The sequence below is a fragment of the Caretta caretta genome, chromosome 6 (assembly GCF_965140235.1).
Source record: "Caretta caretta isolate rCarCar2 chromosome 6, rCarCar1.hap1, whole genome shotgun sequence".
Lineage (NCBI taxonomy): Eukaryota > Metazoa > Chordata > Testudines > Cheloniidae > Caretta > Caretta caretta.
Genome location: NC_134211.1, coordinates 69,650,354 through 69,677,035, shown reverse-complemented (window position 1 = coordinate 69,677,035; position 26,682 = coordinate 69,650,354). Strand labels below are relative to the sequence as shown.

General features: G+C 44.2%; 1 protein-coding gene across 1 annotated transcript in view; it reads right to left on the bottom strand.

Moving 5' to 3' along the window:
• Positions 1-26,682, bottom strand: part of LTK (leukocyte receptor tyrosine kinase) — a 167,924-nt gene that overhangs the window by 68,496 nt on the left and 72,746 nt on the right. Inside the window, exons 3-9 of the mRNA XM_048853213.2 lie at positions 26,435-26,587; positions 25,124-25,346; positions 14,439-14,578; positions 10,737-10,874; positions 8,868-9,023; positions 7,749-7,849; positions 4,556-4,722 (exon numbers count right to left, since the gene is read on the bottom strand). Coding sequence (XP_048709170.1) covers positions 4,556-4,722; positions 7,749-7,849; positions 8,868-9,023; positions 10,737-10,874; positions 14,439-14,578; positions 25,124-25,346; positions 26,435-26,587 — 1,078 coding nt within the window. The remainder of the gene's footprint in view (positions 1-4,555; positions 4,723-7,748; positions 7,850-8,867; positions 9,024-10,736; positions 10,875-14,438; positions 14,579-25,123; positions 25,347-26,434; positions 26,588-26,682) is intronic.

Below are 26,682 nucleotides of genomic sequence, written 5' to 3'. Positions count from 1 at the left end.
TCTATGGGTTGAGCCAGGTCCAGGCACCTCAGCTAACAGCAGGAGTCTGTCTTTCCTGTGCTATACATGCAAATAAGAGGATGGATGAGGAAATGGCCTGATTCAAATACAGGGGGAACAACATACAGATCTGTGGGGTGAAGGGAGTAGATTGGGATATGGAACTTGGGGTGGGAGAGACTGGGGCTGGAGGCTGACATGGAGGGAGAGGGAAACTGGGAGTTGGGATGTAGGAGAAACTAGGACGGGGCGGGCAAGGAGACTAGGACTGAAAGCCAGGAAGGGAAACTGGGGGTTCAGAGTGGATTAGAAGCCAGTGAGAGAGGACTGAGATCGACCAAGGAGCTGGGGGTGGGAGACTGGGGCTGGTTGGACAGTGAGAGTTAGACTGAGAACTAGTGGGGCAGGGAAGTAGATCTGTCTGTGAATTCCTTTTTGATGCATTTTTGGCTGCTGCCATCTTTCCACTTTAATGCAGGATCCAGTATTGTTGTGCCTCAAAGGATCCTTGCTGTGGAATTCTGTAACAGTCTTCAAGTACGTAAAAGGTTGTTACAAGCAGGAGGGAGAAAAATCATTTTTCTTAACCTCTGAGGATAGGACAAGAAGCAATGGCCTTAAATTGCAGCAAGGGAGGTTTAGGTTGGACATTAGAAGAAACTTCCTAGCTGTCAGGGTGGTTAAGCACTGGAATAAATTGCCTAGGGAGATTGTGGAATCTCCATCAATGGGGATTTTTAGGAGCAGGTTGGACAAATACCTGTCAGGGATGGTCTAGATAATGCTTAGTCCTGCTTTGAGTGCAGGGGACTGGACTAGATGACCTCTCGAGGTCCCTTCCAGTCCTGTGATTCTAAGAACCTAGCATGTTGTGGGAGAACTGGGCCTAGTTGAGGAAAGAGAGTGGGATAAGGAGCCAGGGGAACACTGATATTGGAGGATGAGACTGGGAGAGAAACCTGGGGAGTGGAAGTGAAGAGAATGGAACTGGGATGAGGAGCCAAGAGTATGGGAGAAAAAGGAATGGGACAGGGACAGATTGTAGGGGATGGGGCAGAAGGAGTCAGGCTTGGGGGGGAAACAGGCAAAAAGGTCATTGTCCACTACAGCACATTCCCCTCCAGAGCCTGGAATGGAACCTAAGATTCCTGAGTCTTACCATAGCTCTGTTGTCAGCAAATATATTTGAAACCCACTAGTAACATTTCCTATCCCCTACTAGTGTGGTCCACACAGAGGATGACAACCTACTTCTGTTTTCAGTTATTCCCTTAGTTTAAGTAGCAGAGGTCTGTGCAGTGGATATAAAGGTTCCAACCTTGCTGATGACCCTTGTGGATGTCAGTATGATGCCACATGATGGAATATCTGTTTTTTCAGTTTGCTTTTTTAAAAACCTAGTAATTACACACGAGACACTATCTTAAACAACATTAACAAGGTTGCAAAGTCAAATACTCAAAATTAAGGAAAAGACAGAATTAACGCATCGCCTGGGCAACCTTAATTTGTCCCCCTTTTGTGTTACAAACACTCTAATTACATGCTTACATACTATAATTTCGACAGGATCCCTGCCTTATCTGTGCACAGGATGGACTGTATACTGGGGATGAATCAAGGTTGTGTAGTAAAGGAGGCCATTGTCTGTAGGACACCTGATGTCTTTGTTGGAAGGGGTGTAGTGAATGAAGCAAGGGAATTGCAGGAAGAGAAAGGATGATCTCATGGGTAAGGCAGTTGAATACTGCTCTGGAGAATTGGATTCTACCCCTGCCTATGCCACAGGCTTCCCTATGTGATGTTGGGCAAGTCACTTGAACCAAACTTTTCACATATGGTCAATAATTGTGTGGTCCTCATCTGGGTTATTGACTTGATATACCCACGGTCTGATTTGCAGACGTGCTGAGCACTAATAATTGCAAATGAAGTCCTTGGGAACTGTGCTTTTAATATCTAAAGTGCTTTAATAATGCCATGTACTTGAAAAACCAGGCCATGGGCATCTCAGATTTGGCACTGAAAATTAGTGGATAATTTTGACCTTAATCTCTCTGTGCCTTGTCTGTGAAATGGGGATAATACCATCTCCTCACCTCACAGGGTGTTGTGAAGATAAATTAATGTTTGTGAAGCCCTCAGATACTACAGTGATGAGTGCCACAGAAATGCGTAAGTTAGTTAATAATTCTGTCTTCAGAGCAGGGTTGGACGGGTGTGCAGTAAATAAAGTCTGGCACCACAAATTGAACAATGAGAATAAAACAACATATTGAATAGCTGCTCATTAAGTGAGCACCATCCATCCTGTGCACTAAATGAGGCAGGGGTACTGTGGAAAAATAGCATGTAACCATGTTATTAAAGACTATTTAATATTATTTGCAGGAGCGGATGGGTGAAATTCTGTGGCCTGCGTTGTGCAGGAGGTCAGACTAGATGATCATAATGGTCCCTTCTGACCTTAGTATCTATGAATCTATATCATAATGCATACTCACAAAGTGGCCAAATTAAGTTTGCACAGGCAACCTTAATTGTGGCATTTCTTAACTTTTGAGTTCTTGACTTTGCAATCTTAATAACGTTAGTTTAAGGAGGTTTTTTGTGTGTAATATTATGTATCATTCCATATCTCCCTCATTTTCTGAGCATTTTCCCATGTATGTCCCCCAGAGTGTCCATTTTATTTCAAAATTCAGCACTGCCATGTGCAGAAACCAAGGACCCTGGGCACAGAAGTTAGGATCTGCTTGTTGCAGAATACACAATGTCTTAACTATATCTGGACAGCCCTTGGAATTCCTTTCTGAGATTCCAAACAATTAGTGCCAAGTAGGAGTTCCTTGCAGGATGTTTCATTCTAAATCAATTCATTGGTTACATTAATAAACTTTTACATGATCAGAACTAAAGAGCTGCAAACTGACAAGGTTCCATACTGCTTCTCAACATCACTCCCAAGCATTAGGCATATTGCCAGCATGAGGATCCACCCTATATTTAAGTATAGGTCGGGACAAAGATGTGCACTATGGTCTAAGGGTTGGAAAACCTGAGACTCCTATATTAAAAACTAGAGATGGGGTTGAACAAAAATCCTGGATCTGAATTTTACTGGAGTTTGGATCATTTGTAAACTTTGTAACTAGTCTGTATTTCAAGTTGAGCCAAACCCCTAGATACTTGAACTCTGGGAAGGTTTGGATCTGGATCCTTGCGCCCAGCTCTGTTACATGGAGTCCCCTTTTTTCTTGACAATGATGTTTCGAAGTCGTTAGTTGTTGTAAATATTAAATGGGATATTTCCTTTCATTGTACTGTTTAATAATTAAAATGGAAGCTAACTTTTTTTTGTCAGAAATGTCATTTGGGTGAGGCTCTGCTGAGGAAGACTCAAAAACAGAAAAGTGAAATTTAAAACCTCTCTCTCTGCACAAAACAATAAGCTGCCAATATATTCCTCCTGGTTTGAAATTGACTGAGGCTGAGAGGGGGATGAGGAAAGTCTGATTAAAAAAAAACACTTGGTTTGAGATTTTATAGACTTTAAAACTTGACTCCATAGAACAACAAATAAACATTAGCCCCATCTGTACAAAAGGTGAACACGAATGTACACAAGCAGTATTGTGCATGCCTGTCTTAGACACTTGATGTTTCCAATCCACATGCACACAGTGATGCTGCACACAAGCATCCATGAGCATGCAAATCACTGACACGTGCATGCCGCCCATTGGGTGTTGTGCTGAGCTAAGTTGGGGGGTGTGCATTAGTAGATGTGCATGTGTGTGGCCTTTTGAAAATCTGGGTATTTTTCATTTTAGAAAACAGACCTTTCCTTAACATATTAATTTTGCATCCATTCTCAGTTAATCTCAAACAGCAATGGACACACAAAAGTTCATTCAAGCAGTTAGAAAGATGGGGGTAATTTGAATGATGTGCTGAATCCACAGAACAGATAGAGATGAATTATGTCCTAATGATCTAATGATATTTATTCACTTACCTACGTGACTGATTCAGCCATACACAATCCAGAATTTATTAATAGCATTTTATGGATCACTTTGTTTACCGCACCCTCAGTCAAAATCCTACCTTTTCCCGACACTTTGCATGTCATAAGAACTAACTGTAAAGTTAACACAGTGTTCCATAATGCAGCCTAGCTAATGCAGCCAACGCAAAACAACATTTCAGCTTGAACAGACAGTAAATCTAGGCCCTGATCCAAAGCTCACTGAAATCACCGGGAAGAATCCCGCTGACTGCAATAGGCATTTGATCAGGCCCCTCCTTATTTTATTCTTTGCCCCTCTTTGGTATTATAAAAGGACCGGGGCAGTTCTATATGTCACCATGAGGTGGCGATAGGAACGTCTGTATCCAGGAGAGCAATGATTTAAGAGGATGTATTCCAACAACCATACCTACAAAACCCCAGTATATGTGACTGTAGGGGAGGCACTGGAAGAAGTCAAGAATGCAAACCATGTTCCACAACAGTCCAGCAAACAAATTTGTTAACCAATGGCATTCTTACTTGTTCTGGAGCACTGGCATTTGCAGTGTAATGAGAAACCAGTGGTCGCTCCAGTTCCCTGTTCTTTCCCACACCAGAGGGGAGATACTGACTCCACCTGTCTCTTCCTGGACAGAGAATGAGATGGTGCCATTGTAACTGCCAAAAATATGCACTGAAAATTGGATCTGGAATAAAATAAGAGGAAAATAATGGCATCCTGTGGTAAAAGGAGGGTGGCAATTGAAAGGATGGATTGTCTTTAATAACCATGCAAACCAGCCTTTAAAATGAGAATCTTTATAGTTCATGTCATCTTCTGGCCTCTCCAGGGTGGGTTCCAGACTGTTGTGTTTGGATCCAGCTGCTGAATCCCATGTGCTTCTAAACCCTGCTGGGTCTGGGCAGTGACTGATCACTGTTTCTAGCTCTGAGTCTCTCAAGCGCACTCCCAGATGCAGTCCCCATATCTGACACTCTTCAAGGGCAATGGGACCCCACAGTCTGGCTGCCTGGAGCCCAGAACTAGTGCCCCAGCCTTCCCAAGCCCCCCGTTGCTTGGAGATGTTCTCTCAGACTCTACCTCACTATGGGAACTCTGGTTTCCCAATTACACCCCTCAGGGACAACATGGCAGTAAGATAAGGAAAAAGGCTTAACAAAAGAATTTCTTAACCACAGACACTTTTATTCTTAAACAGCACTAGGACTACAGATCTTAGGAAAACTAACTCCCAAATGCTTTCTCCCTCAATGTGCGGACCACCACAATGAGTGCTAGGTTGGGTCTCAGTCCTTAGTCCAGATAGCTCCCCAGGCCTGCAGTGATGGAATGCCCCCACTCAAGAAGCAGCTCCCTTAAATAAATTCTCTCCTCTTTAGTCATGTGGTTAGGCCAGGCAACTGCAGCTCTTCCAGTCATGTGCTTAGACTGGGCGACCCCAACCCCCTCCTCAGAGACAGGTTTCTGCTAGGGTCAATTCAAAGTCAATGGCCCCTGTAGGCAACAAACCTATGGTTTCACTAGGGAAGACTGATTCAGAATTGATAGCCCTTGATGGCTTTCTCCTTGCTAGTCTCTTGAGGTGTCCCAATTCCCTGGCATAAGCACCCAGTATCGAGAATAGACCGTTCTTAAGAACATAAGAATGGCCATAGTGGGTCAGACCAAAGGTCCATCTAGCTCAGTATCCTGTCTTCCAACAGTGGCCAATTCCAGGTGCTTCAGAGGAAATGAACAGAACAGGTAATCATCAAGTGATTGTCAGGATTTGACTGGTTTTCAACACCATCTGGATGTCTTAACCCAAGATGGAGGTTACAATGCAAAGTTAAGGTTACAAGGAAGATTACAATAAAAAATGGCGCTCCCAAAACAATATGAGTTTACAGTTTGACAAAGACATACCCCCATCATTGAAGGGGAATGGAGAAGGGGTACTCAAGGAACCTTCTCACATCTCCTCACAAGATAGAGGATCTGCTATTGTGTTTGCATCCCCTTTGACATGAACCACCTCCATATCATAATCATGGGTGCCAGACTCTATTTTAGCAATTTGGCATTAAAGCCCGTCCCTTGGGAAACATGGTCCTTCCAAGTCTCATTAAAGATACTATATACATCAAGGCAAATTCCTTCATCCCATATGTTCATACAGTAAATATCTCAATAACCAAACCAACATATAGTATTCATCCAACATCACAGAGCAGTTCCAAATCTGTCACATATCTGTTCCCCTTTCAGAGCACACCGGACGGATATACAGATGGAGTTCACATACACCCGCATTGCCCCAGAACTTCTGGGTTTGAAGCTGAGACTTGAACCTGCCACTTCCTCCTCCTTCTAGTCTGCTAGGGAGTGGGTGCTACTTCCTTCCTTAATGTGCCACCCACCAAAGATATATGCTGGGGTTTCTCTCCCACTGGAATAATGTACGAAGCACCCCCTTGAAAGGCTGGGTGGTCAAGAGAGACCTAGCCCCCTGTGAAGCTGGTCTTAACCGAGCACTAACTCCTGAGCTCTGGTTACCCCATGTCAAGTGGGGAAGGGATTCAGGGCTCACCTGCTCTGGCATTCCTTCTCAGGATCTTGATTTCCACCTGTGGGCTGTGTGTATATGAAGAAACCATTTCCCTCCTCAGGGACTGTTTGCTCTCTCTGCTCCATCTCCATGAGGGTCAAGATCTGGGGTTTCCTGTGGTAACACCTCCCTTTCTAAGGTAAAGGGAGGCAGGGAACTTGTCTCCATGGCCACTGAATCTGACCTCTTTGTGTCTGCACTTGATCCCGCCTGGCTCACTCACTCAGTAGGGAACTGAGCAGCCTTCCTCCCTTCTCCCAACACAGGTTCATTTGTGTTCTCACAGACACTCACCTCTTCTGTGAGTGATCAAAGTTGCCTATTCGCCATGTAGCACAACTGAACTCTGGCTCAAACTTTCAACATAATTTTCCCTAAAATATCAGATGGAATATCTTCTAATACTCCCTTACCACCAGAAACCCTTAGTGCTCCTGGGTATTTACAAGGATCTGTCCTACAGGCGGACAAATGGTTTTACTCTTGGAACTTGTAGCCACATCTGACTGCCTTCCAACACGTGATGAGATTTCAGCACATGGGGCTTCACAGCGGTGTGGGCCATGCTGGTGTCCCTCTATCCCTGGAATGTCACTGCATTAACTTCGGCCTTCACCCCCCATTAGGAATCTGGTGTTTCTGTTCCCATGAACGAGGGTACAAGAAGACATATGTTCTAATGCCTGAGACGTGAGCTCAGCCACATGTACACTATATGCCCCAAATGAGCTAGCTGTGTTACTCACTCCCTCCAATGGCCAAGTAGCAGATCCCCCACTCAGGCTGGACGATCTGTATGTTAGCCAGCCATGATGCATTGCCAGGCCCCTGGCATCTGAGCCCTGAGCAGTTTGCCTTGTTCTCTGACAATCAAAACACTGCAAATCTCTGAGGTCTCTCTTTGGAGGTTAGGGATGCCGCTTGACTGTGGTGGGATGCACCTGCCTGCCCATGCTTCGGGGTCTGATGGTTGGCTAGATGGGTTGTGTGGTCAGCCACTCTAATTTACAATGTTCCCAGGCTGTTTGGCATACAGAGAGATAGGGAAGGTAGCCATCATACAGGAACAGGGACCTGTAAACTGCGGATTAGCTCCACAAGGATGCTAAAACTGAACAATATACCTGGTAGTCTCCACTGGCAAGACTGGCTGGCAGGCTGGCACTGTAAGCCCTGGCAACATCACCTGTCTGATTGCTGTCTGCTCGCAAGTACAGGAAGTGCCCTGTGAGCAGAACAATGAATTAGAAAAAAAATGGCGTCAGTTCATCCAGACAACAAGAAATCTTCGTTGATGGATGTTCGCGTACTGGATACCCACTGCCTGCTGATTAGAGAGGAAGCTTGTTTAAAAAAAAGTCTGGCGTTTTTCTTTTTCATGCATTTGTAAAATAACTTCACATCATTGTGCTGAAAGCTCTGTGACAGAAAGGCATGATAGAAGCCACATTAGGGGCATGGATCTCTCACGGCGGTAGTAAACTTAGATAAGTTGGTGCCCTGAAAACCTATGGAAAAATGGATTTTAGCAACATGGGAGTTGAAATCGCTAGACCTTCATTGGACCATCAGTGAGTGCACCTCCTACACCTTTCCATACAATGGCTTGTGGGCACAAGAACTGGAATTCACAGTGAGCTCCCCAACAACCAGTACTCCTACCACATTCTCTCCAGTGATCCTTGCTGGGAGCAGCTTGGACTGAACTGCCTGTTTCTGGTCCCTTGTCCCCAGAAAGGAAGGTCTAGCTAGGTTCTTAGGAGAAAGAAAAGGACTAAGAGAGAGAGGAGCAATGAAGCTGCAATCCTAGGGCCTATGTTACAAAAAGAATTGTGCTAACTCATGGTTCTAAGCCACAGCTAGGGCAGTGTTATCACAAGCATTTTCTATCCATGCAAGCAAGAGAAAAAACATGCTATACCATGAACACCCCTAATCTTGGCAAAGAACCTTGAACCAGGATGGGTTATTTTGTAGCTGACCGTTGCTAGTTTTTAGCCCTAGTTCACAGAGGCTCTAGCCTCTCTGTGTGTTCCTTCCAAGCTGACTGATGTTCTTTTGGATCTTTTTAATATAGGTCTTTGAACCAGGACTGAAACCACACTGGGCTCAGTTTAAACACAGTCCTAGCTAATGCTGATGAATGCAAAGGTGATTTGGTGAGGTGGGCCAAAGAATTTTAAAACCATTTCCATAAAACATGTTTGAGACTAGCGAGAGAAAGTACGCCATGAGGAACATACCTCTGGTGGCTAGCAAGGCTGATCCCATGAATGGAGCTTCTTGTGTCATTTCTTCAAAGCCCCTGATGGACCAGGAGGGAGATGCAGTGTCATTCAATATCCAGCCACAGGGACCCTGCTCAAAAGAACAGTGTGCTCCTGCTGGGAGACTGTCTGCTGGAAAGGATTAGAAAAAATGGGGGTATTTCACACAGATCTGATTAGGGAGCATAAGAGCAAGAAAACTGTAAAGTCACCAAGGTCACTTTCACTATGTTTCTCTAGGGAGCTACAAAGGTAATACCCTATAGTCTTCTACCATGAGAGAAGGTGGGTGAAGTAATATCTTGTATTGGATCAACTTCTGTTGGTGAAAGAGACAAGCTTTTGAGATTACACAGAGCTCTTCTTCAGGTCAACACTGCATATTAGTCTTCTACCAAGAAATGGCCAAATGGCTTATTAGTTTATTTTCATGTACAATAGTCACCCACCAAAAAGTCAATACTCATCACTTAGTAGTATGAGAGATACTGCTGTTATTTCTTATTCTAAGTGCAATGGAAAACTCTGGTTCCCGAGAACCCACCATGTGGTAACTGTTTGGTGACTGCTTTATGGGATACCAATAGATATCCCAGGGGTCCCCATGTCGTTTGTAAAGGTGGTAGAATGGCTGATTATAGTAACTGTGAGTAAATTTAGAACAAATAAAATGACACTTCCTCAGATGGCATATAGTCAGCCTATGGAATTCTCTGCCATGGTGCATGAGTAAATCACTGTATCTGCATTTTGAAAGGATAGTTTTCTGACCAATAACATTTGCGGTGATTCTAAGGATGGTCAGTGCTTCCATCTGATCGGGATAGGGTCTGGAAGGGATTTCTCCCCCAGTGAGACAGGTATAAAAAGAAGAGCTTTTGTCTTCCTCTGAAGTAGCAGGAACTGCGCCAGGAAGGATACCAGACTTGGTAGGCTAGTGGTTTGATCCTGTATAGAAAATCCTATTTTCCTCATCCCAGGAGTGTGTTCCGTATGGATATCCCAGGTCCAGGTACCCAGTTAAACTAGGTAGATAAAATATCTAAGTAATCGCTATATGTAATCAATTTAATTAATCTATTTCACTTTCTAAATTATTATTCTTCCTGATTGGCTGAATAGGTAGAAAAGAGTTTTTTAACAATATCAGTCTGGTTTGTAGCTTTGGGTATGCATTTTTGATTAAAATTGTTTTTATATGCACCTGGTGTGTGGGATAGGTGTATTTTATTATATAAATCAATACATACATACATACAGTGAGTGGTTAGGTTAATCCCAGGTGTCTATTTCTAATGGTATCTCAAGGGATATATTTCTTGACTAGTTATATCCTACTAGTAGTTGGTAGATGGTATAGTGACCCACAGAAATTTGTGGAGAAATACATCCTGACTATAGATTGGTTGGAACACCCTTTTTTAAGTGCTCACTGAGTCGTCTTGGCGGTTGGCTTTGGGGTGGGGGTGGGGGGGTTTTACTGATGCAATTGGGATGACAAATGATACCTCTAGGGGAATTCTGCCTCCCAAAATTAAAAATTCTGTGCACAATAATTTAAAATTCTGCATATTTTATTTGTCAAAATAACACAATATAATCACGCTCCTGCTGTCAGCAGCGAGTCCCAGCCACCCAGGGCTGACAGCAGAAGCCCCACTTGAATGTAACAGGTGTGGGTGGGAGTGCTGGGGGAAAATCACAAATTCTCTGTGAAAAAATAAAATTCTGTGGGGAAGATTAATTCTGTGCAAATTCCACATTGTGCCATGGCACAGAATTCCAGCAGGACTAAAATGAGGAACGACTGAAGGAACCCATTAAGGGAGCAAGTTTCTTTCTCACCACATATGGCCTCTTCATCCTCTTTGGTAGGGCAATCACTGTGAAAGTCACAGACCTGCAGGTGGCTGACACAGCCCCCACGTGGGCACGGGAAAGTGGAGCCCTTGTTGGATGTGGAAAGATCCCTGCTTTCTTTTTCTAAAGGGTACAAAGCAAGAAGACCAGAGAGAGGAGTCAGCAGAAGGTCTAGAGCAGGGCTTTGGTTTGGATGGTTCCTCAGTCACACTCATGCTCCTTCCCCCTTGCTACATTATAAAGACAATCAGTCCATATAATAAAATAAAATAATAATAATAATAAATACTCATTTAATTTCAATGTTTGTGCCAGAAAGTCTCTGAGCCTGTAACAAAATGTAGCTGAAAAAGCAATGTGGTTGAGTGAACAATCAGTAGAACTAGCCTGCAAATGAATCAAACCTGCACCTCCTTAGTAATAATACATAAACATCTTACAGCCCACCCTAAACCAAACATTAATCTACAGGCAAAGGGGGGCAGCATTCTAAAGGTGCAGACCCTGCACTGAGAAGGCCCTGCTCCCTATTCTCTCAAGACTGTGTCACGGAACTGTCAGCAGTTCCAGTGAAGTTGTTCCCAGATGTTGCTAAAGATAGTCCCCCGATAGACTCTATATCATTTAAGGCTTTCAATAAATGTGAGACCTTGAAATGCATTCCCTGGATAATAGATGATCTTTATGGCTAGTAGATTTAGCACTGGTTTCAAAAGATTCCCTTAGGGCACTCGAGTTATCAAATGGACCTGATTTATTGTGTTCTTTCCCAATTCCCTCCCACCATCTCCCCACACTTCTTTGTACTTGCATGAAATTCAAAACCACAGCCATGTGTATAAATTATCCTCTCTGGCTTAAATCACTCAAGTTCCCTGCCACAGTGGGGGTTTTATTTTTTGCACACAACACTTTGCACACATAAAACACATAAATGATGCAACAGTCAAGAAGATTATATCCAAAATTTAGATTTTGTTTAAAAAACCTAAAGTAAATTAAACAGAAAAAACTAATAGGATCAGAACATTTTAAAAAGTCAGTGAAAACAGTATTTTGTTGGATATTGGTAAATTTAAAGCTCTTTCTGCAGTTTGCAAGCCAGAACCAACAGCATGATGCTAGTGCATGAGAACCATAAAATGAAGCTGAATATGGCCCTGATCCTGCGTACTGCTTTGAGCAAATGGACCCCTGCACCTGTAAGGAGCAACACTGAGGTCAGTGAGGCTCTACACAGGTTCAGGGGTCTGTCTGCATGCAGCACTTAGTAGGATCAGGGCCTATAACTACAAGGTGAAACTGCCCAGGCTAGTTTCATTGCCAAGCTGAATGAACTACATGAAGTAAAAAGCAGCATACATGGTGAAAAACAAACTAGATTCTAATTGTTCTTTTTTTAATAATCTGAGACAGAGGTTCTTAACTCGGAAGTGCCAAACAGGTTTCACGTAGACATGACCACCCTCCTTTGCTTTATGACTATATGGTGGAGGGGGTCGGGAAGCAGTAAAAACCTTTTTCTGTCGGAACATAGGGTCACAGTGTGGAAAAGATTGGGAAGTACTGCTCTCATGTATTAGTGGCACAGGTAAAGGTTTTTAATCTCAACAATGGCCCTTTAAGTACAGAAAAAAAATCAAACCTTTATAAACAACATAGACAATTTTTTAGAACGATTCATGTGTGCTTCTAGGGCAGCGGTGGGCAAACTTTTTGGCCTGAGGGCCACATCGAGGTTCCAAAAATATATGGAGGGCTGGGTAGGGAAGGCTGTGCCTCCCCAAACAGCCTGGCCCTCACCCCCATTCACCCCCTCCCACTTCTCGCCCCCTGACTGCCCCCCTCAGAACCTCCGATCCATCCAAACCCCCCTGCTCCTTGTCCCCTGACTGCCCCCTCCTGGGACGCCCCACCCTTAACCGTCCCCCCGGGACCTCACCCCTATCCAACCCCCCCTCTAAAGCCCCTTCCGGAATGCGGCCCTGTGAACATGGATGGAGGACTCAGGAGGAGCAGGGGCAGCCACGCAGTTGGAGAGAAGCGGCAGTTTCCCCTTCAAAACGCCACTTCTTTCCGGCCGGCTGTGCAGCCACGCTGTGCTCCTCCCGAGTCCTCCAGCCGGCGTTCGCCGTGCTCCTGACACCCGTACCTCCCGCCTGCTCCCCTGAGGCTGCATATGAGTCTCCCACCCTGCTCTCCCCTGCCCCCACAGTGCAGCCCCCGCCCTCCATGGGAGGTGCGCCAGTGCTGAGCTTCTTGAGTGCCAGGCCCTGGGGCCCCCGGTTGTTGGGAGGCCCCGTGCCAGGGCACCCTGTGTTTACTGGTAAATCCGCCCCTGAGCTGCGCCGCCTGGCCGGAGCCAGCCACAACGCCCAGAGCACTGCCCAGCGGGAACTCGCAGCCCCACCGCCCAGAGCGCTGGTGGCATGGCGAGCTGAGGCTGCAGGCGAGGGGGGACAGCAGGGGAGGGGCCAGGGGCTAGCCTCCCTGGCCGGGAGCTCAAGGGCTGGGCAGGATGGTCCCACGGGCTGGATGTGGCCTGCGGGTGAGCTAAACCACCCCGTGATGAGCAGCATTAGCTATGTTGGTGAGAGAGCTTCTCCTGCCAACATAGTGCTGTCCACACCAGCACTTTTGTCGGTAAAACTTATGTCTGTCAGGGGTGTGAAAAAAAAAACTTTTGCCAACAAAAGTGCTAGTGTAGACAAAGGTGCCGGTGTAGGCTGGGTGAGGTAATATCTTTTATTGGACCAGTTTCTGTTGGCGAGACAGACAAGCTTTTGATCTACACAGAGCTCTTCCTCAGATCAGGAAAGGTACTAAGAGCGTTCCAGCTAATTACAAGATTGAACAGATAGTTTAGCAAAAATAGTTACCACATATTCTGAGGGACCATTAAAGGTGAAGTGGCACATTAAAACCCCTGTAGTCTTTAGGACAAAAAGCAGGGTTAGTGGATTACAGATTGTTGTAATAAGCCATAAGTCCAGTGTCATTCTGAAGACCATGGTTTTTAGTGTCTAGCAAAATTATGAAGTTATGTTCCCAGGCCTGTCTTCTGAAAGTGTTGTGCAGGTTTCCTTTGAGGATGGGGACTGATAGGGCAGATATAGAATGATCGCTTTGTGAAAAGTGTTCACCTTACCACTGATATGATGTTTTTGTGTTTTATTATTTCCCTGGGTGAGTTCATTCGAGAGCATAGTGATTGTCTGGTTTCACCCACATAGCTGTTATTGGGGCAGTTAGTGCAATGGATGAGGTACACCACATGTTGTGATAGGCATGCATGGGACCCCGGGATCTTGAAAGGTGTGTGCAGGTTTTTCATCTGTAGTTCTGGCAGGGTCTGGTGCTGCTTTGAGTTGGTGGGTCCTGGTCTGTGTGGAGCTTGCTTCTGATGATGAGTTTGGAGAGGTTGGGAGGTTGTTTGAAGGCCAGAAGAGTGGGTTTATGAAAAATTTCTTTCAGGATGGATTCACCATCAAGTATGGGTTGTAATGGTTTCATGACTCTATGGGTTTTAGCATGGGGTGGTAGGTGACAACTAGGGGTATGCGGTCGGAGGGAGTTATTGTGGCCTTCTCCTAGATCATACTCAACAATTTTAGGCAGTGTCCTTTTTTCATTTCCAGCTCCATTCATTTAGATTTTCCAGCTCTTACTAGATGTGTTGGAACCTACCATGGAAGCAGTCCCTGAACTGCAAGGAGCCCAATGCCAATAGCCCAGCCCCTTGTGCTCCACAGGTTGAATACAGCAGGGAGATCTCAAAAGGCCTCTCCACTTCACCGATCTGAGCCATGAGTACTTTCCACTTGACCCTATAACAAGACAACAAACAGCAATCACACACATATTGTGCACCTGGGTACTTCACCTACTTAGGCACCTTTGTAAACCCCACTAGGTGCCTATTTACATCATGAGGCACCTAAATACCTTTAAATATCTGGCCCAGGATGCTGACTCCCTTCCTTGTTTCTAGCTGCTAAATCGCTTTAAAAGGCAGCTAAAAATACATAAAATACATTCCTAATATTACATTTCCATGCAAGAAGTTGCTGTGCTAGTCACCAAGATGTTATGTCATTGTCAAAGGTCTGTTGGATCACAAAAGGATGGGGAGGTGGTCTACACCATGGTGAATCGGAGGTTTGCACAAGACACTCTATGAAGATGTGGTGCATACTATGAAAACATGAGAGCCCCTGTTATAAGCACATAAAATTGTGTAGAAATGTCAGCAGCTTTAAATGTTTATGGCCTTTCCCATTTACATCAGCCTGTGTTAACTGATTATCTACCTAATTCATTGCCAGTGTTTGACATCAACCACACACCCTTTCTCTGTCAGAGGATGCTGCTATCCTTCCCCATCTTCTCTCCCCCACCATCCCTTTGGAGGTTCACCCGCCCCTAATCAAAACCAGCGCAGCCCTCAACCTTCTCAGAAGATGAAAATATTTCCCCTTTTCACACTTTTGGCATTTCAGGCAGAATTATAGCTTTCCCAAGATTGTAATATCATTTCATTCCGTTTCAGAAATCTCCAGCTCTGAAGCACAACTCTGTTACATCTGCCACAGAGCTAAGTAACCAAGAGCCTCCAGCAATGAGATGTGATTGTTTTACTGATTATTATATTACAGTGTAGCCTTCAGGAATCTTCAGCACTAAGCTAGAAATACATTTATCTCTGCCACAACACCACACAAAATCCAAGACCATTCAGCTCTGGACCACAGCACCACCATTTCCATTATATTACCTGGTATACTATAGCCACCATGTTCCTCCAGCACAGACACGCAGCTTTGTTACCTCCACTGTAACACAGCACATTGCCCACATTCTCCAACTGAGTCACGACTGCATCATCACACCAGAGCAGCCAGGAACCTCTAATACTCAGTCACAGTCACATTACCACCATTCTGTATTGCAGCAGATCATCGAAGAACCTCCAGCACGGACTCATGACTTCATGACCTTCCTTATACATTATAGTACTGTATCCAACAAGCTCCAGCACTGAGACTTGACTCCATTAATTCCACAGTACAGTATGACAGCACAGCACCTAGAAACTGCAAGTGATATGTAGCTTTGCATCACCCAGAATGCTTACATGTACACCTTGTTACCAAGGAGCACTGCCCAGGTATTCCCTAGGGCAGCTGTATTCTGACACACACACTCAGGTCCAAAGTCCAACTGCAGCAAGTTCTCTAAATGCATAAATATTGCACTATCTTTGCTTGGTCCTGGTATCCAAACAGGGCCTATTCAGAGCCAATTTAATTTTCTTAATGGAATCAGGAACGAAACCTTTAGTATATACAGCAGAAGATGGATCATTGAAGCTGGCTTTCAGATAAGCCCAGCCTGGCAATACCTTTACTATCGATTTTACGTCAGGCTAGAGCTCAGTAATCTGGTTAATATTACTACACTTACAGATCATACAGACATTGAAACTGCTGTGTACACTCTTAGGGGCTCTCAGAGCCTGACATGTCTCTGGGCAATTTGCAAGGAAAGAATAAGAGTATGAACCTGCAAACAACTTGATGTTTAATTCAAGATAATTCAGTATGCATTGTGTGGCCCTAGTAATTTCTATTGTTCATCAATATTCTTAGCACTAGGAGGCTTGCAGACTCTCTGTCTCCCTCTGTTGAACAAAGCCCTTTCCCCCCCAATTCTGACCAGTCCCCTCTACTCAATGCCTCACTATCTCCAACAAAGAGAACTGCTGTTGAATTTCCAGGAACAATATTTAAGAGTCTGCTTTATTAAGAATGATGAGTTCAACTACATGAGCAGGAGAGTTGGAATGTTCTCTAAGCGAGAGGGATAGATTCTGACACAGATGTGACACTATGCTAAATCAGAGAACACCTGAAGTAGAAGCATTATATCAGCTATTTCATTTCTCTGGTGGCTGGTGTGAAAAAGGCAGCTAGGAGACTAAGGGAGTTAGCCAGCTGGTGAGTATCTGTACTTCTGTCTTATTGCTATTGATTAATTTTGGGGGGCAAAAAAGGAGAAACTTTTGTGTACTGGGAACTTGCCTCTGAGTTTGGGAGGGCTCCAGGCTGCTTTGCTGTGTTTGGTGTGTGCACATTGAAGTTTGGTTGCTGACTGTCTGGGCTAGATCACCCTGCAGTTAGGTGAATAAGTGCCTGACTCCTAGCAGGGCTCTAGCGGGACTCTTTTAAGGGCCCTAGAAAGGCTCTTTGATATGACAACAGAGCAGTTTTTTTGAATAGGCTAGTGATTACAGGAGGCTGAGGGAGAGGGGGTAAGTCACCTATTCCAGCTGTGTGTGAGGCTCAGGCTTTGAAAACCATGCAGACTCCCACCTGAGAGATTAAAGGAGTGAGCCAGCTGAGTTTAGCAGCAGAGGAAGGCAGGGAGGTAGGGTTTGTTTCAACTTACAGGTACTCTGCAAGGAAGAACCTGCAATGGGAGGAAAACGGCACATTGCCAAAAGCACTACTTGTTCTGCCTCTGCCTGCACCTGTGGGGGCCCTGGCTAGACAGGCATTCTGGCCCTGGAGGCTTCTACCCAGACACTGGTCTTGACTTGCTGGACATGTGTCCTGCATGTCCCTGATGAAGAAAGCCAGGCAGGGGAAGCCAGCTGGTGTAGAGAGGTGCCTGTTGGTAGAATCCCTCAGGAAGTAGGTAAGAAAGCTGCAGGAGGAGATGGCTCATTGGTATAGCATCCAGGAGCAGGAGGACTTCACCAATAGGATGCAGATGGAGACATCCAGGATGGAGGATGCTAGCCAGCTACAGATGGCTACAGCGGCCCCCAGTGGGGAAGGAGACCCAGCTGTTCTAAGGGGAGGAGATTGGTTGCTGGCCACCTCGAGCTGTAGGCAGCACTTCATCGATCCAGTTCCCCATTGCAACAAGGTCAAGAACTGGCACTGGAAAAAGGAGGTGAGGAGCAGACCACAGTGGCTGAAGAAGAGGAGCCACCTGCCCCCAAGTCCAGGAGACTCATGGTCACCACAAGCAAGAGGAAGAGACACAAGTGGTGTTATTAAGAACTCCCTTCTGAATGGGATAGAGGCATCCATCTGCTGACCTGACTTGATGTCCTTACAGGTGTGCTGCCTGCCTGGAACCTGCATCCAAGACATTACATAAAGGCTGCTAAAGCTCATCTGTTCTTCTTACCACTATCCCATGCTGCTCATTCACATGGCACTAATGATACTGTCAAATATAAACCTGAGCAGATCAACAGTGATTAAAGGGCTCTGGGAGCAAGGGTGAAGGAGTCAGGGGTGCTGGTGGTGTTTTTTTCAATCCTTCCAGTTGAGAGTAAGGGCCCAAGCAGGGACAATGACATCCTTGAGATGACCAGTTGGCTACACAGATGGGTATCAATGGGAGAGCTTTGGCTTCCTCGACCCTAAGATGCTGTTCCAGAAAGGAGGACTGCTAGGAAGAAATGGGGTCCACCTGACTACAAAGGGGAAGAGCATCTTTGCACACTGACTCTCCAATCTAGTAAGGAGGATTTTAATTTAGGTTAAAAGAAGGCAGGTGGCAAAAGCCCACAAGTAAGTATTAAAAAAAGGTGGAATGAACAGAGAACTAAGTGTTGGGGGGTAAATGGAAAATTACAATTGAGCTGTAGGAGCCACAAGAGGGATAACAGTGATGGAATCTGCTCATCATCTTAGATATCTATACATAAATGCAAGGCACATCGGGAATAAACAGGAAGTACTGGAATTATTCGTACATGAGCTAAATTATGACTTAATTGGAATCACAGAGACTTGGGATAAATCTCATGACTGGGATATTGGTATAGAGTGGGGATAGCTTGTTCAGAAAAGACAGGCAGGGAAAAAAGGGAGGACATATTGCATTATGTATCAAGAATATATACACTTGTTCTGAGGTGCAGAAGGAGGTCAGAGGCAGAAGAGCTGACAGTCTCTGGGTGAAGAAAAAGGGTAAAAATCAGGGACAGTATCATGGTAGGGGGTCTACTGTAAACCACCAAATTAGGAAGAGGCGAGGATGAGGAGATGGAACAATTAACAGAAATAACCAAAACACAAGACCCAATGTTAATGGGGGGGGGGGTGTCTTTAACTACCCAGACATCTGTTGGAAAAGTAATATGGCAAAACACAAAATGTTTTTGGAATGTACTGGGGGCTACTTTTTGTTTCAGAAGATGGAGGAAGTAACCAGAGGGACAGCCATTTTAGATTTGATTCTGACTAACAGGGAGGAATTGGTTGTGAATCTGAAGGTTGAAGGCAGTTTGGGTGAAAGTAATCATGAAATAACAGACTTCATGATTCTACGGAAAGGAAGGAGGGGAGCAGCAGAATAAGGACAATGGCCTTCAAAAAAGCAGCCTTTAACAATCTCAGAAAACAGGTAGGTAAGGCTCCATGAAAAGAAACGAAAAGTGAAAAAGGAGTTCAGGAAAGCTGGCAGTTTCACAAAGAAACAATATTAAAGGAACAACAGCTATCTATCCTGATGTGAAGAAAAGATAGGAAGAATTGTAAGAGACTGATATGGCTCCACCAGGAGCTCTTTTAATTACCTGAAAATCAAAAAGGAATCCTACAAAAAATGGAAATGGACAAATTGCTAAGGATGATTACAAAAGAATAGCACAAGCATGTAGGGACAAAATCAGAAAGGCTAAGGCACAAAATGAGTTACACCAAACAAGGGACAAAAAAGGCAGTAAGGAGAGGTTCTATACATACATTAGGAGCAAGAGAAAGACTAAGGAAAAGGCCGGGGTGAAGGAGTTGGTGGCGCAGGTGGTGTTTTCATCCTTTACTTGGCAAGGAAGGGAAGCTAATAATGGGCAACATTAAGAAGGCTGAAGTGTTAAATGCCTAATTTTGCTTCAGTCTTCACTAAAAAGGTAAATTGTGACCAGATACTTACCACAATTAATATTAACAACAAAAGGGAAAGAACACAATGCAAAATAGGGAAAGAACAGCATAAAGAACATTTAGGAAAGTTGGATGTATTCAAGTCAGCAGGGCCTGATGAAATTCACCTTTGCATATTTAAGGAACTAGCTGAAGCAATCACAGAACCATTAGCAATTTTCTTTGAGAACTCATGGACAGTGGATGAGTTCCCAGAGGGCTTGAGAAGGGCTAACATAGTGCCTATTTTTAAAAATGGGAATAAAGAGGAACCGTGGAATTCTAGACCAATCAGCCTAACTTTGATACCTGGAAAGACATTGGAACAAATTATTAAACAATCAGTCTGTGAACATCTAGAGGATGATACAGCTATAAATAATAGCTAATGTAGATTTGTCAAGAACAAATAATACCAAACCAAACTAATTTCCTTGTTGGGCAGGGTTACTGGCCTACTGAATAGGGGAGAAGCAGTAGACATGGTATATCTTGATTTTAGTAAGGCTTTTGACAGAGTCCCACATGACATTCTCATAAGCAAACCAAGAAGAGAGTCCAGAGGAAAGCAACAAGGAATGATGAAAGGTTTAGAAAACTTAGCCTATGAGGAAAGATTTAAAAAACTGGGCATGTTTAGTACTGAGAAAAGCAGATTGAGGAGGGAATTGATAACAGACTTCAGATATGTTAAGGGCTGTTATAAAGACAATGATCATCAATTGTTCTCCATGTCCACTGAAGGTAGGACAAGAAATAATGGGCTTAATCTGAAGCAAAGGAGATGTAGGTTAGATATTAGGAAAAACTTTCTAACTACAAGGAGAGTTAAGTAATGGAATAGGCTTCCTAAAGAGGTTGTGGAATGCCATCATTGGAGGTTTTTAAGAGCAGGTTAGACAAACACCTGTCAGGGATCGTCTAGGTATACTTAGCCCTACCTCAGCACAGGTGATTGGATTAGATGATCTCTCGAGCTCTTTTCCAGTCCTACATTTCTATGATTCTAAGATTGCTTCAGGACTTCAGAATTTATTCAGAGATTACCTAAAGTATGAGAGGCTCTCTAGATAAAGATGTCAAACATCAATCCATCTCAGGCTCAGATTTGTCTCCTCTTAGGAATTGTACCCAAAGTCCATTTCAGAGAGGCACAGAAATCCAAGTTCCATTTCTTCTCCTGGCAGGGATTATAGCACAGAGATCCAGTTCTAGCTCATTTCCTCTCTGAGGCTACACCCAGGGTCCATTCCAGGTTGCCACTGATTTAATCTCCTTGTTACAAGTGAACTAAGAGATTGAGGGAGGTTTCTCCATATCTGATCCTAGGGCAGACTTTGTTATTGGATGGGTTTCACTTTGGACAGTTTCCATTAAGTGGCAGACTGGATTGTGTTGACCCAGATGACCAGGATGTAATAGATTCTAGGTATATTGGTGGCACCAATCCGAGATAAGCCTTATTTCAGTAGCAGAGAGCTCTTGCTGATGTGGATTATGGACCTGCTTCTACAGTCCTGCAATTTACATTCACACACGTAGAGCAAGACCCAGCATCTAACTCTAACAGTAACTTCTGATATCTGAGTGAGGATTATTATCCCTTTAGCTGGTGTTGATCAATAATCAGGAATATGGGACTCGCTATACTCGAACAAACAAGTGATTTGTTTGCTCTGGTACCTTGCGTCCTACTGTGGCCAATGCCTAGTATTTTAGAGGAAGGAGGAAAAAATGAACACAATACACCTGGATATTTTAGCATTACCATACCATTGAAGAGAAAAGCACTTCCTGTCCCCAGGTAGTGGTCATCTTGTCCCCTGAAGAATGAGGATTAGCAGCTCCTCTTCATTCTAGATAGTGCAACTACAGATGCTATTTTAGGGTTTTCACCTATCCTGTTAAATTTAGACCAGGGGCTTTGATGTTTGGTTTGTTCCAGCCATCTCTCTTCACCATTTTTTCACCAGAAAGCTTTTACCAGAGACTGATCTGAACTGTGGGTATGACAGACAGAACAGTAGCTTCAGCACTACCAATCCGAGGATGGTTCACTGATCCAAGAGCTGAGCACCAATCAGAAAAGCACCTTCTCATGCATAAAACACAAATGTAGGACAGAGCAGAATCCTAGGGAAAAAGCACTGTTGATGAATTCAGAAGGAAGAGCTGAATATTATAGGAGACCTCCAGAATCAGAAAGAGAAGAACACAGTGAAGTGCTCTGTCTGGAATTGGGGATTGGGTATGGCTTGACAACAGGGGGGGAGGATTATGGGGAAGGGCTGAGGTAGGCTTTTCTTTGGTTTCTGCCCACCTGAAAAGGTAGGAGTGCTAATTTTTTCTTCATATAAATTACTAATCATCCCTCAACAATATCATGTGGTAATGAGCTCCATAGGTTAATGATATGCTGCACATAGGCCTTATCCCTACACTCTCATTTGCTCATTATACTTCCTGTTCTACTCCTAACAGTACAGTATTTTTTAGAAGTGGACAAATACATTTAAAAATCCCAAACCATCCAAAAAACCAATTACTTCAGGCTGGTCTTCCTGTCATTTCACAGCACAAGACCTTCAGATATAAAAAAGAAAGCTGGTCTTGGGCCATGTACCTGCCATAGAGAAGCTAGATCTCTATGCAACAGTGACTCTTATTTGTTCTGCTACACACACTAAACTAGGTTTCCTTTGTCCACCCTGGACTTGTATAGAGACTTTTTAAATCAATCCATTGTAAAAGAAAAAGAAAGGAATCTCATTTTTTCCAAGGGTCCCTAATTCCAACCCCTTGTTTTCCCTACTTCCACATATTTTAAACATGACTGAAGTATATTACATATTTTAGATGTCTTTAAAACTAAGCCCCTGACCACCTATGATTGTTACAGGTCCCTTTCAGCTTTTCGCTCCTTTCATGAAAGCAAAGGTATTAACCCAATGTCCTGACAAATTTCCATTGAGCAAATTAGGTTCTACCTGCTTAAATTCCACTGTAATTTTAATTAGAGAGGATGAACTTAACTTCATATCCTAAAGCTGTTGTGGCAGTCTTCAGGTAGGCTATTAAATAGCTGCTATTTTCCATTCCAGAGATAGCCGCATGTCAGTGAGGGTGAAGTGATCACTATTGATACTGAACAGCTAGGTACTTGTGAGGAGCACTCAATCAATCAATAATAGGCAGAAATGCACCTGTGAATCTAGCTGCCTCAGCCAGCAGAGACTAGTCACATGCCTGAAGTGGCATGGGCAGTCGTTGGGGGTAAGAATGACATCAGAAGACAACTTTTTCCCTGCTACACTGGCAAGGAGACATCTGGAGGGGGAAGGGCCCACCTAGAAAGGAAGTGAGCAAGAACTGAAAATAGGAGAAGAAGGGATTTGAGGTTAAGAATTAAATTTTAATTTGCTCACCAGAACAGGAGTCTTGGCTGGGTATCTCTATAGCAACAAAAGGTGGTGCCAGGGAATTCAAGGAAAACAAGAGCAAGGATCTGTTGGTGGAATTCTCAATGGGAGCCAATCAGGTTATATAAACAAAGAGTTTACAGTGTACTTAACTCATGCCCCTCAAAGGCAGGTAGAAGGAAAGGACAGCAAGCACAAGGATGATTGCCAATAAACAGTCATGTGGGCTCCCCTCCCTCTCTTTCTCTGTTAGAACTCCGTCTCCCTGTTGCACTTCAAAGCACCCTCTTGGTTCCCATCTCATGTGCATTCTGACACATCCAGGAATGAAAAAGTAACCATGGGGAAGACCAAAGTAAGGAACATCCAGGCTAAGGTTTGGTATTGCCTGATTTTCTTATCTGCGTTCTCTTCCTCTCTCTTTCTATGCTATCTCTTCTACCCTGCCCAGAGTTTTACAGATTGACCAGAAGCAAATACCCCTGAACTCTGGAAAAGTCTGGATCAGCACTGGGAACTGAACTTTGTGACTTAGGCTCTACTGTTATACCTAGCTCTTCCACCCAGGGAGGCATCTCAGAAAGGAGCAGCCTTTGAAAAGAAAGAAGATGAAGAATTTTTCATTCATGGCCAAAGCATTAGGGGCCAGATGCTTGGTTCCAGTAAAGCCACTGTTGAACCCTCTAGCATTGTGAAGGAGCCAGAAAACTGGCCTAACCAGTTACCAGATGATTCTCACAGCACATGGGGAGCCTTGGGTGATGGACAGCTGATGAGTGGCTCTATAGATGTTCAACAATTTGGGGATGAGGCCTGAACCGTGTGGGACATTTTGCATTTTGGAGGTGGAGGAATAGCGACCCCATTGTACTTGATCTGTGAGAAAGGACTTGTGGCCTTTCAGGGCATTTCTATTCACCCTGGAAGTTTCTTGGTGGTGATGACTGATGGTATCAACTGCTGCTGATGGGATGAGTATGGATGTATTTCCTTTAACTATGGAGACTGTTTTTTGGGTAACACGCCCTCTGCCAAAAGTTCACCCACACCAACAGTGGCTGAGGAGTATGCTGCCGGAGTATCAGACTGCTTGCTCTGCCCGCGAATGTGCACTGACAATCCTTTTCAAGCAGATACTGGTGGTAAGAATGGGGAAGAATGATGATAGTTAAAACTACGCCAAACCATGAGAAATTTAGCTCTTGTGACCAGGATAACCCATGACATTGCTTAGAGAAATCGGCCCATTACTGAAGGAGCATTTTGGACTCAGTAGATTTGAGGCCTATAATCTCAGCAACAGTAAGTGAATCAGATGAAATAGGGGCATCGTTACCCTACTGAAGGTTTGGGAGGAAGTTAATAAATGAAATTAATAGGCAGCAAGTTTAAAACAAACAAAAGGAAGTATTTCTTCACACAATGCACAGTCAACCTGTGAAACTCCTTGCCAGAGGATGTTGTGAAGGCTAAGACTATAACAGAGTTCAAAAAAGAACTAGATAAATTCATGGAAGATAGGTCCATCAATGGCTATTAGCCAGGATGGGCAGGGATAATGTCCCTAGCCAGAAGCTGGGAATGGGCAACAGGAGATGGATCACTTGATGATTACCTGTTCTGTTCATTCCCTCTGGGGCATCTGGCACTGGCCACTGTCGGAAGACAGGAGAAGACAGGGCTAGATGGACCTTTAGTCTGACCCAGTATGGGCCGTTCTTATGTAAGTGTAACCCACTGGTCAAGTGTATGTTATACATTCTCTTCTGTGTCTTATCCCCAAAGGATGAGAGTCTGTTACAGCCAGCAGCTCTGGAGGCTACTTCTTTAGATCACGCTGTGGCGACTCATGCGTTTAGCTCTGGAGGTTCTCAGTTCAGTCCTCAGAGTTGGCCATCACAGAATCAGTGACTTTGGGGAGAGAGAAGCGGAGCAGACTTTGCTCGAAGCAATGCCCTAAGGGAACTGCCCCTCAGGCAACATTTAAATAGCTGCAGGTAGCTAGCCTTACCAGGTGTTCTCCTCTTGCCCAGCTCTCAGAGGGATGATTATGTTCCGGTTTGTCTCCACATGTCGGATTTCAACTGTGAATCCCTGAAGAGCAGGAGCAGTGCCCTGTGAATATATGGCCAACTCCAGCAAGCAGGACTCCACGCTCCATGGCAGGATGGGGCTATGCAGACTGAACTCACATCTATCCAAGAACCTGCTGGTGTTTAGGAGGAGAATGTCCCCTGAAGGAAAGAAGGGAAGAGTACAAGGGGAGAAGACATGAAAAGAGGAAACAAGAGGAAAGAGGGATTGAAAGAAGCAGTGGTGAAAAAGGAGAGGAGAAGAAAAGACAAGAAAAAAGTAGAGAAGATAAAAAAGTGAAAGAAGAATTAAGTTAAAAAAGAAAGCAAATAAGTAGAGAACAGATCGAGAGAGAGAGAGAGAGAGGAGAGAAGAAAAGAGAGGAAAAGAAACCAAGGAGAGAGAAGGAAAAAGAAGGGAGGAGGCAACAGATATAATACTGGTTAGAAACACAACACAGACATGAGTAAGCGCACAAATATGAGGAGTCAGCTTAGCCTTGTCAAGGGGCTGAATTTCCTGGGAGTCTCACCCTCTGTAGTTAAAAGTGGCTTCTTCTGACTGTGGTGGAAACAAAGCTAATTCACAAAGGGCCTGAACCATAAGAACATAAAGATTATGGGCCAAATCCCAAGAGTGATGAATACCTGGGACCTAACAGTGAAGAGTGCTGAGCATCTACAATTCCCATTAAAGGCAAAGTGAGCTGAAAGGGCTTGGAATACTGCAGACTTGGGCCCCTTCAAATCCTATTAGCTACACGAGGAGTTGAATTTCCCTAGCTTTTCTCAGGGTCTCGAAGTAGCTACCTATGGAAGTAGCTACACTATGCACTGCTGACAAAAGAGGAGGGACTTGCCAATAACTGTGGTTCTTTGAGAGTGTTGCCTTTGCATTTCAAATGTTGCAGTATGTGCATTGTATAAAAATGGGCTGTGTTCAATATGTATCAAGTTTCACATTGTACATTGCAGTATGAGCAAGGCTGCTACACAGTAAATATTCCATAAATCTATGCAATGTGCTCAAGTCTAGTGTTCTATAAATATATGGAAAAATCAATGGCTTTTTTAATATACACGTGATTCTTAGTGGTGTGTTCTCTAGAGTTCAGAGTGGGATTTCATGATGGTTTCATGTAAACAGGTATAGTCTATGTGGCAGTCTGAGAGAGACAAGGGAGGATGGCCATAGACATCTGTGTGTGCATATGTGTACCCCTTTGGGAATAAACTGGAAGTTTGTCTACCTTCTATGTCTCCTCTGGATGAATGGTTCTCCAGAACTTGATGCTGCTGCTGCCGCACCAAGGCCCTCACTGAAGATGGTACCCAGTCTGGTTTTCCGAAGGTGTCCGTAGATGTTACCCAGGAGCAGATGGACCCATAGGTACAAGAGGTTTCTGGGATGAGAAAGAGAGAGAACTTTTCACTGGTGTGCCACCTGGCTCTAGGGAGGGTGTCAGCCCAGGATGTTAATGAGCAGATCTAGATTCAT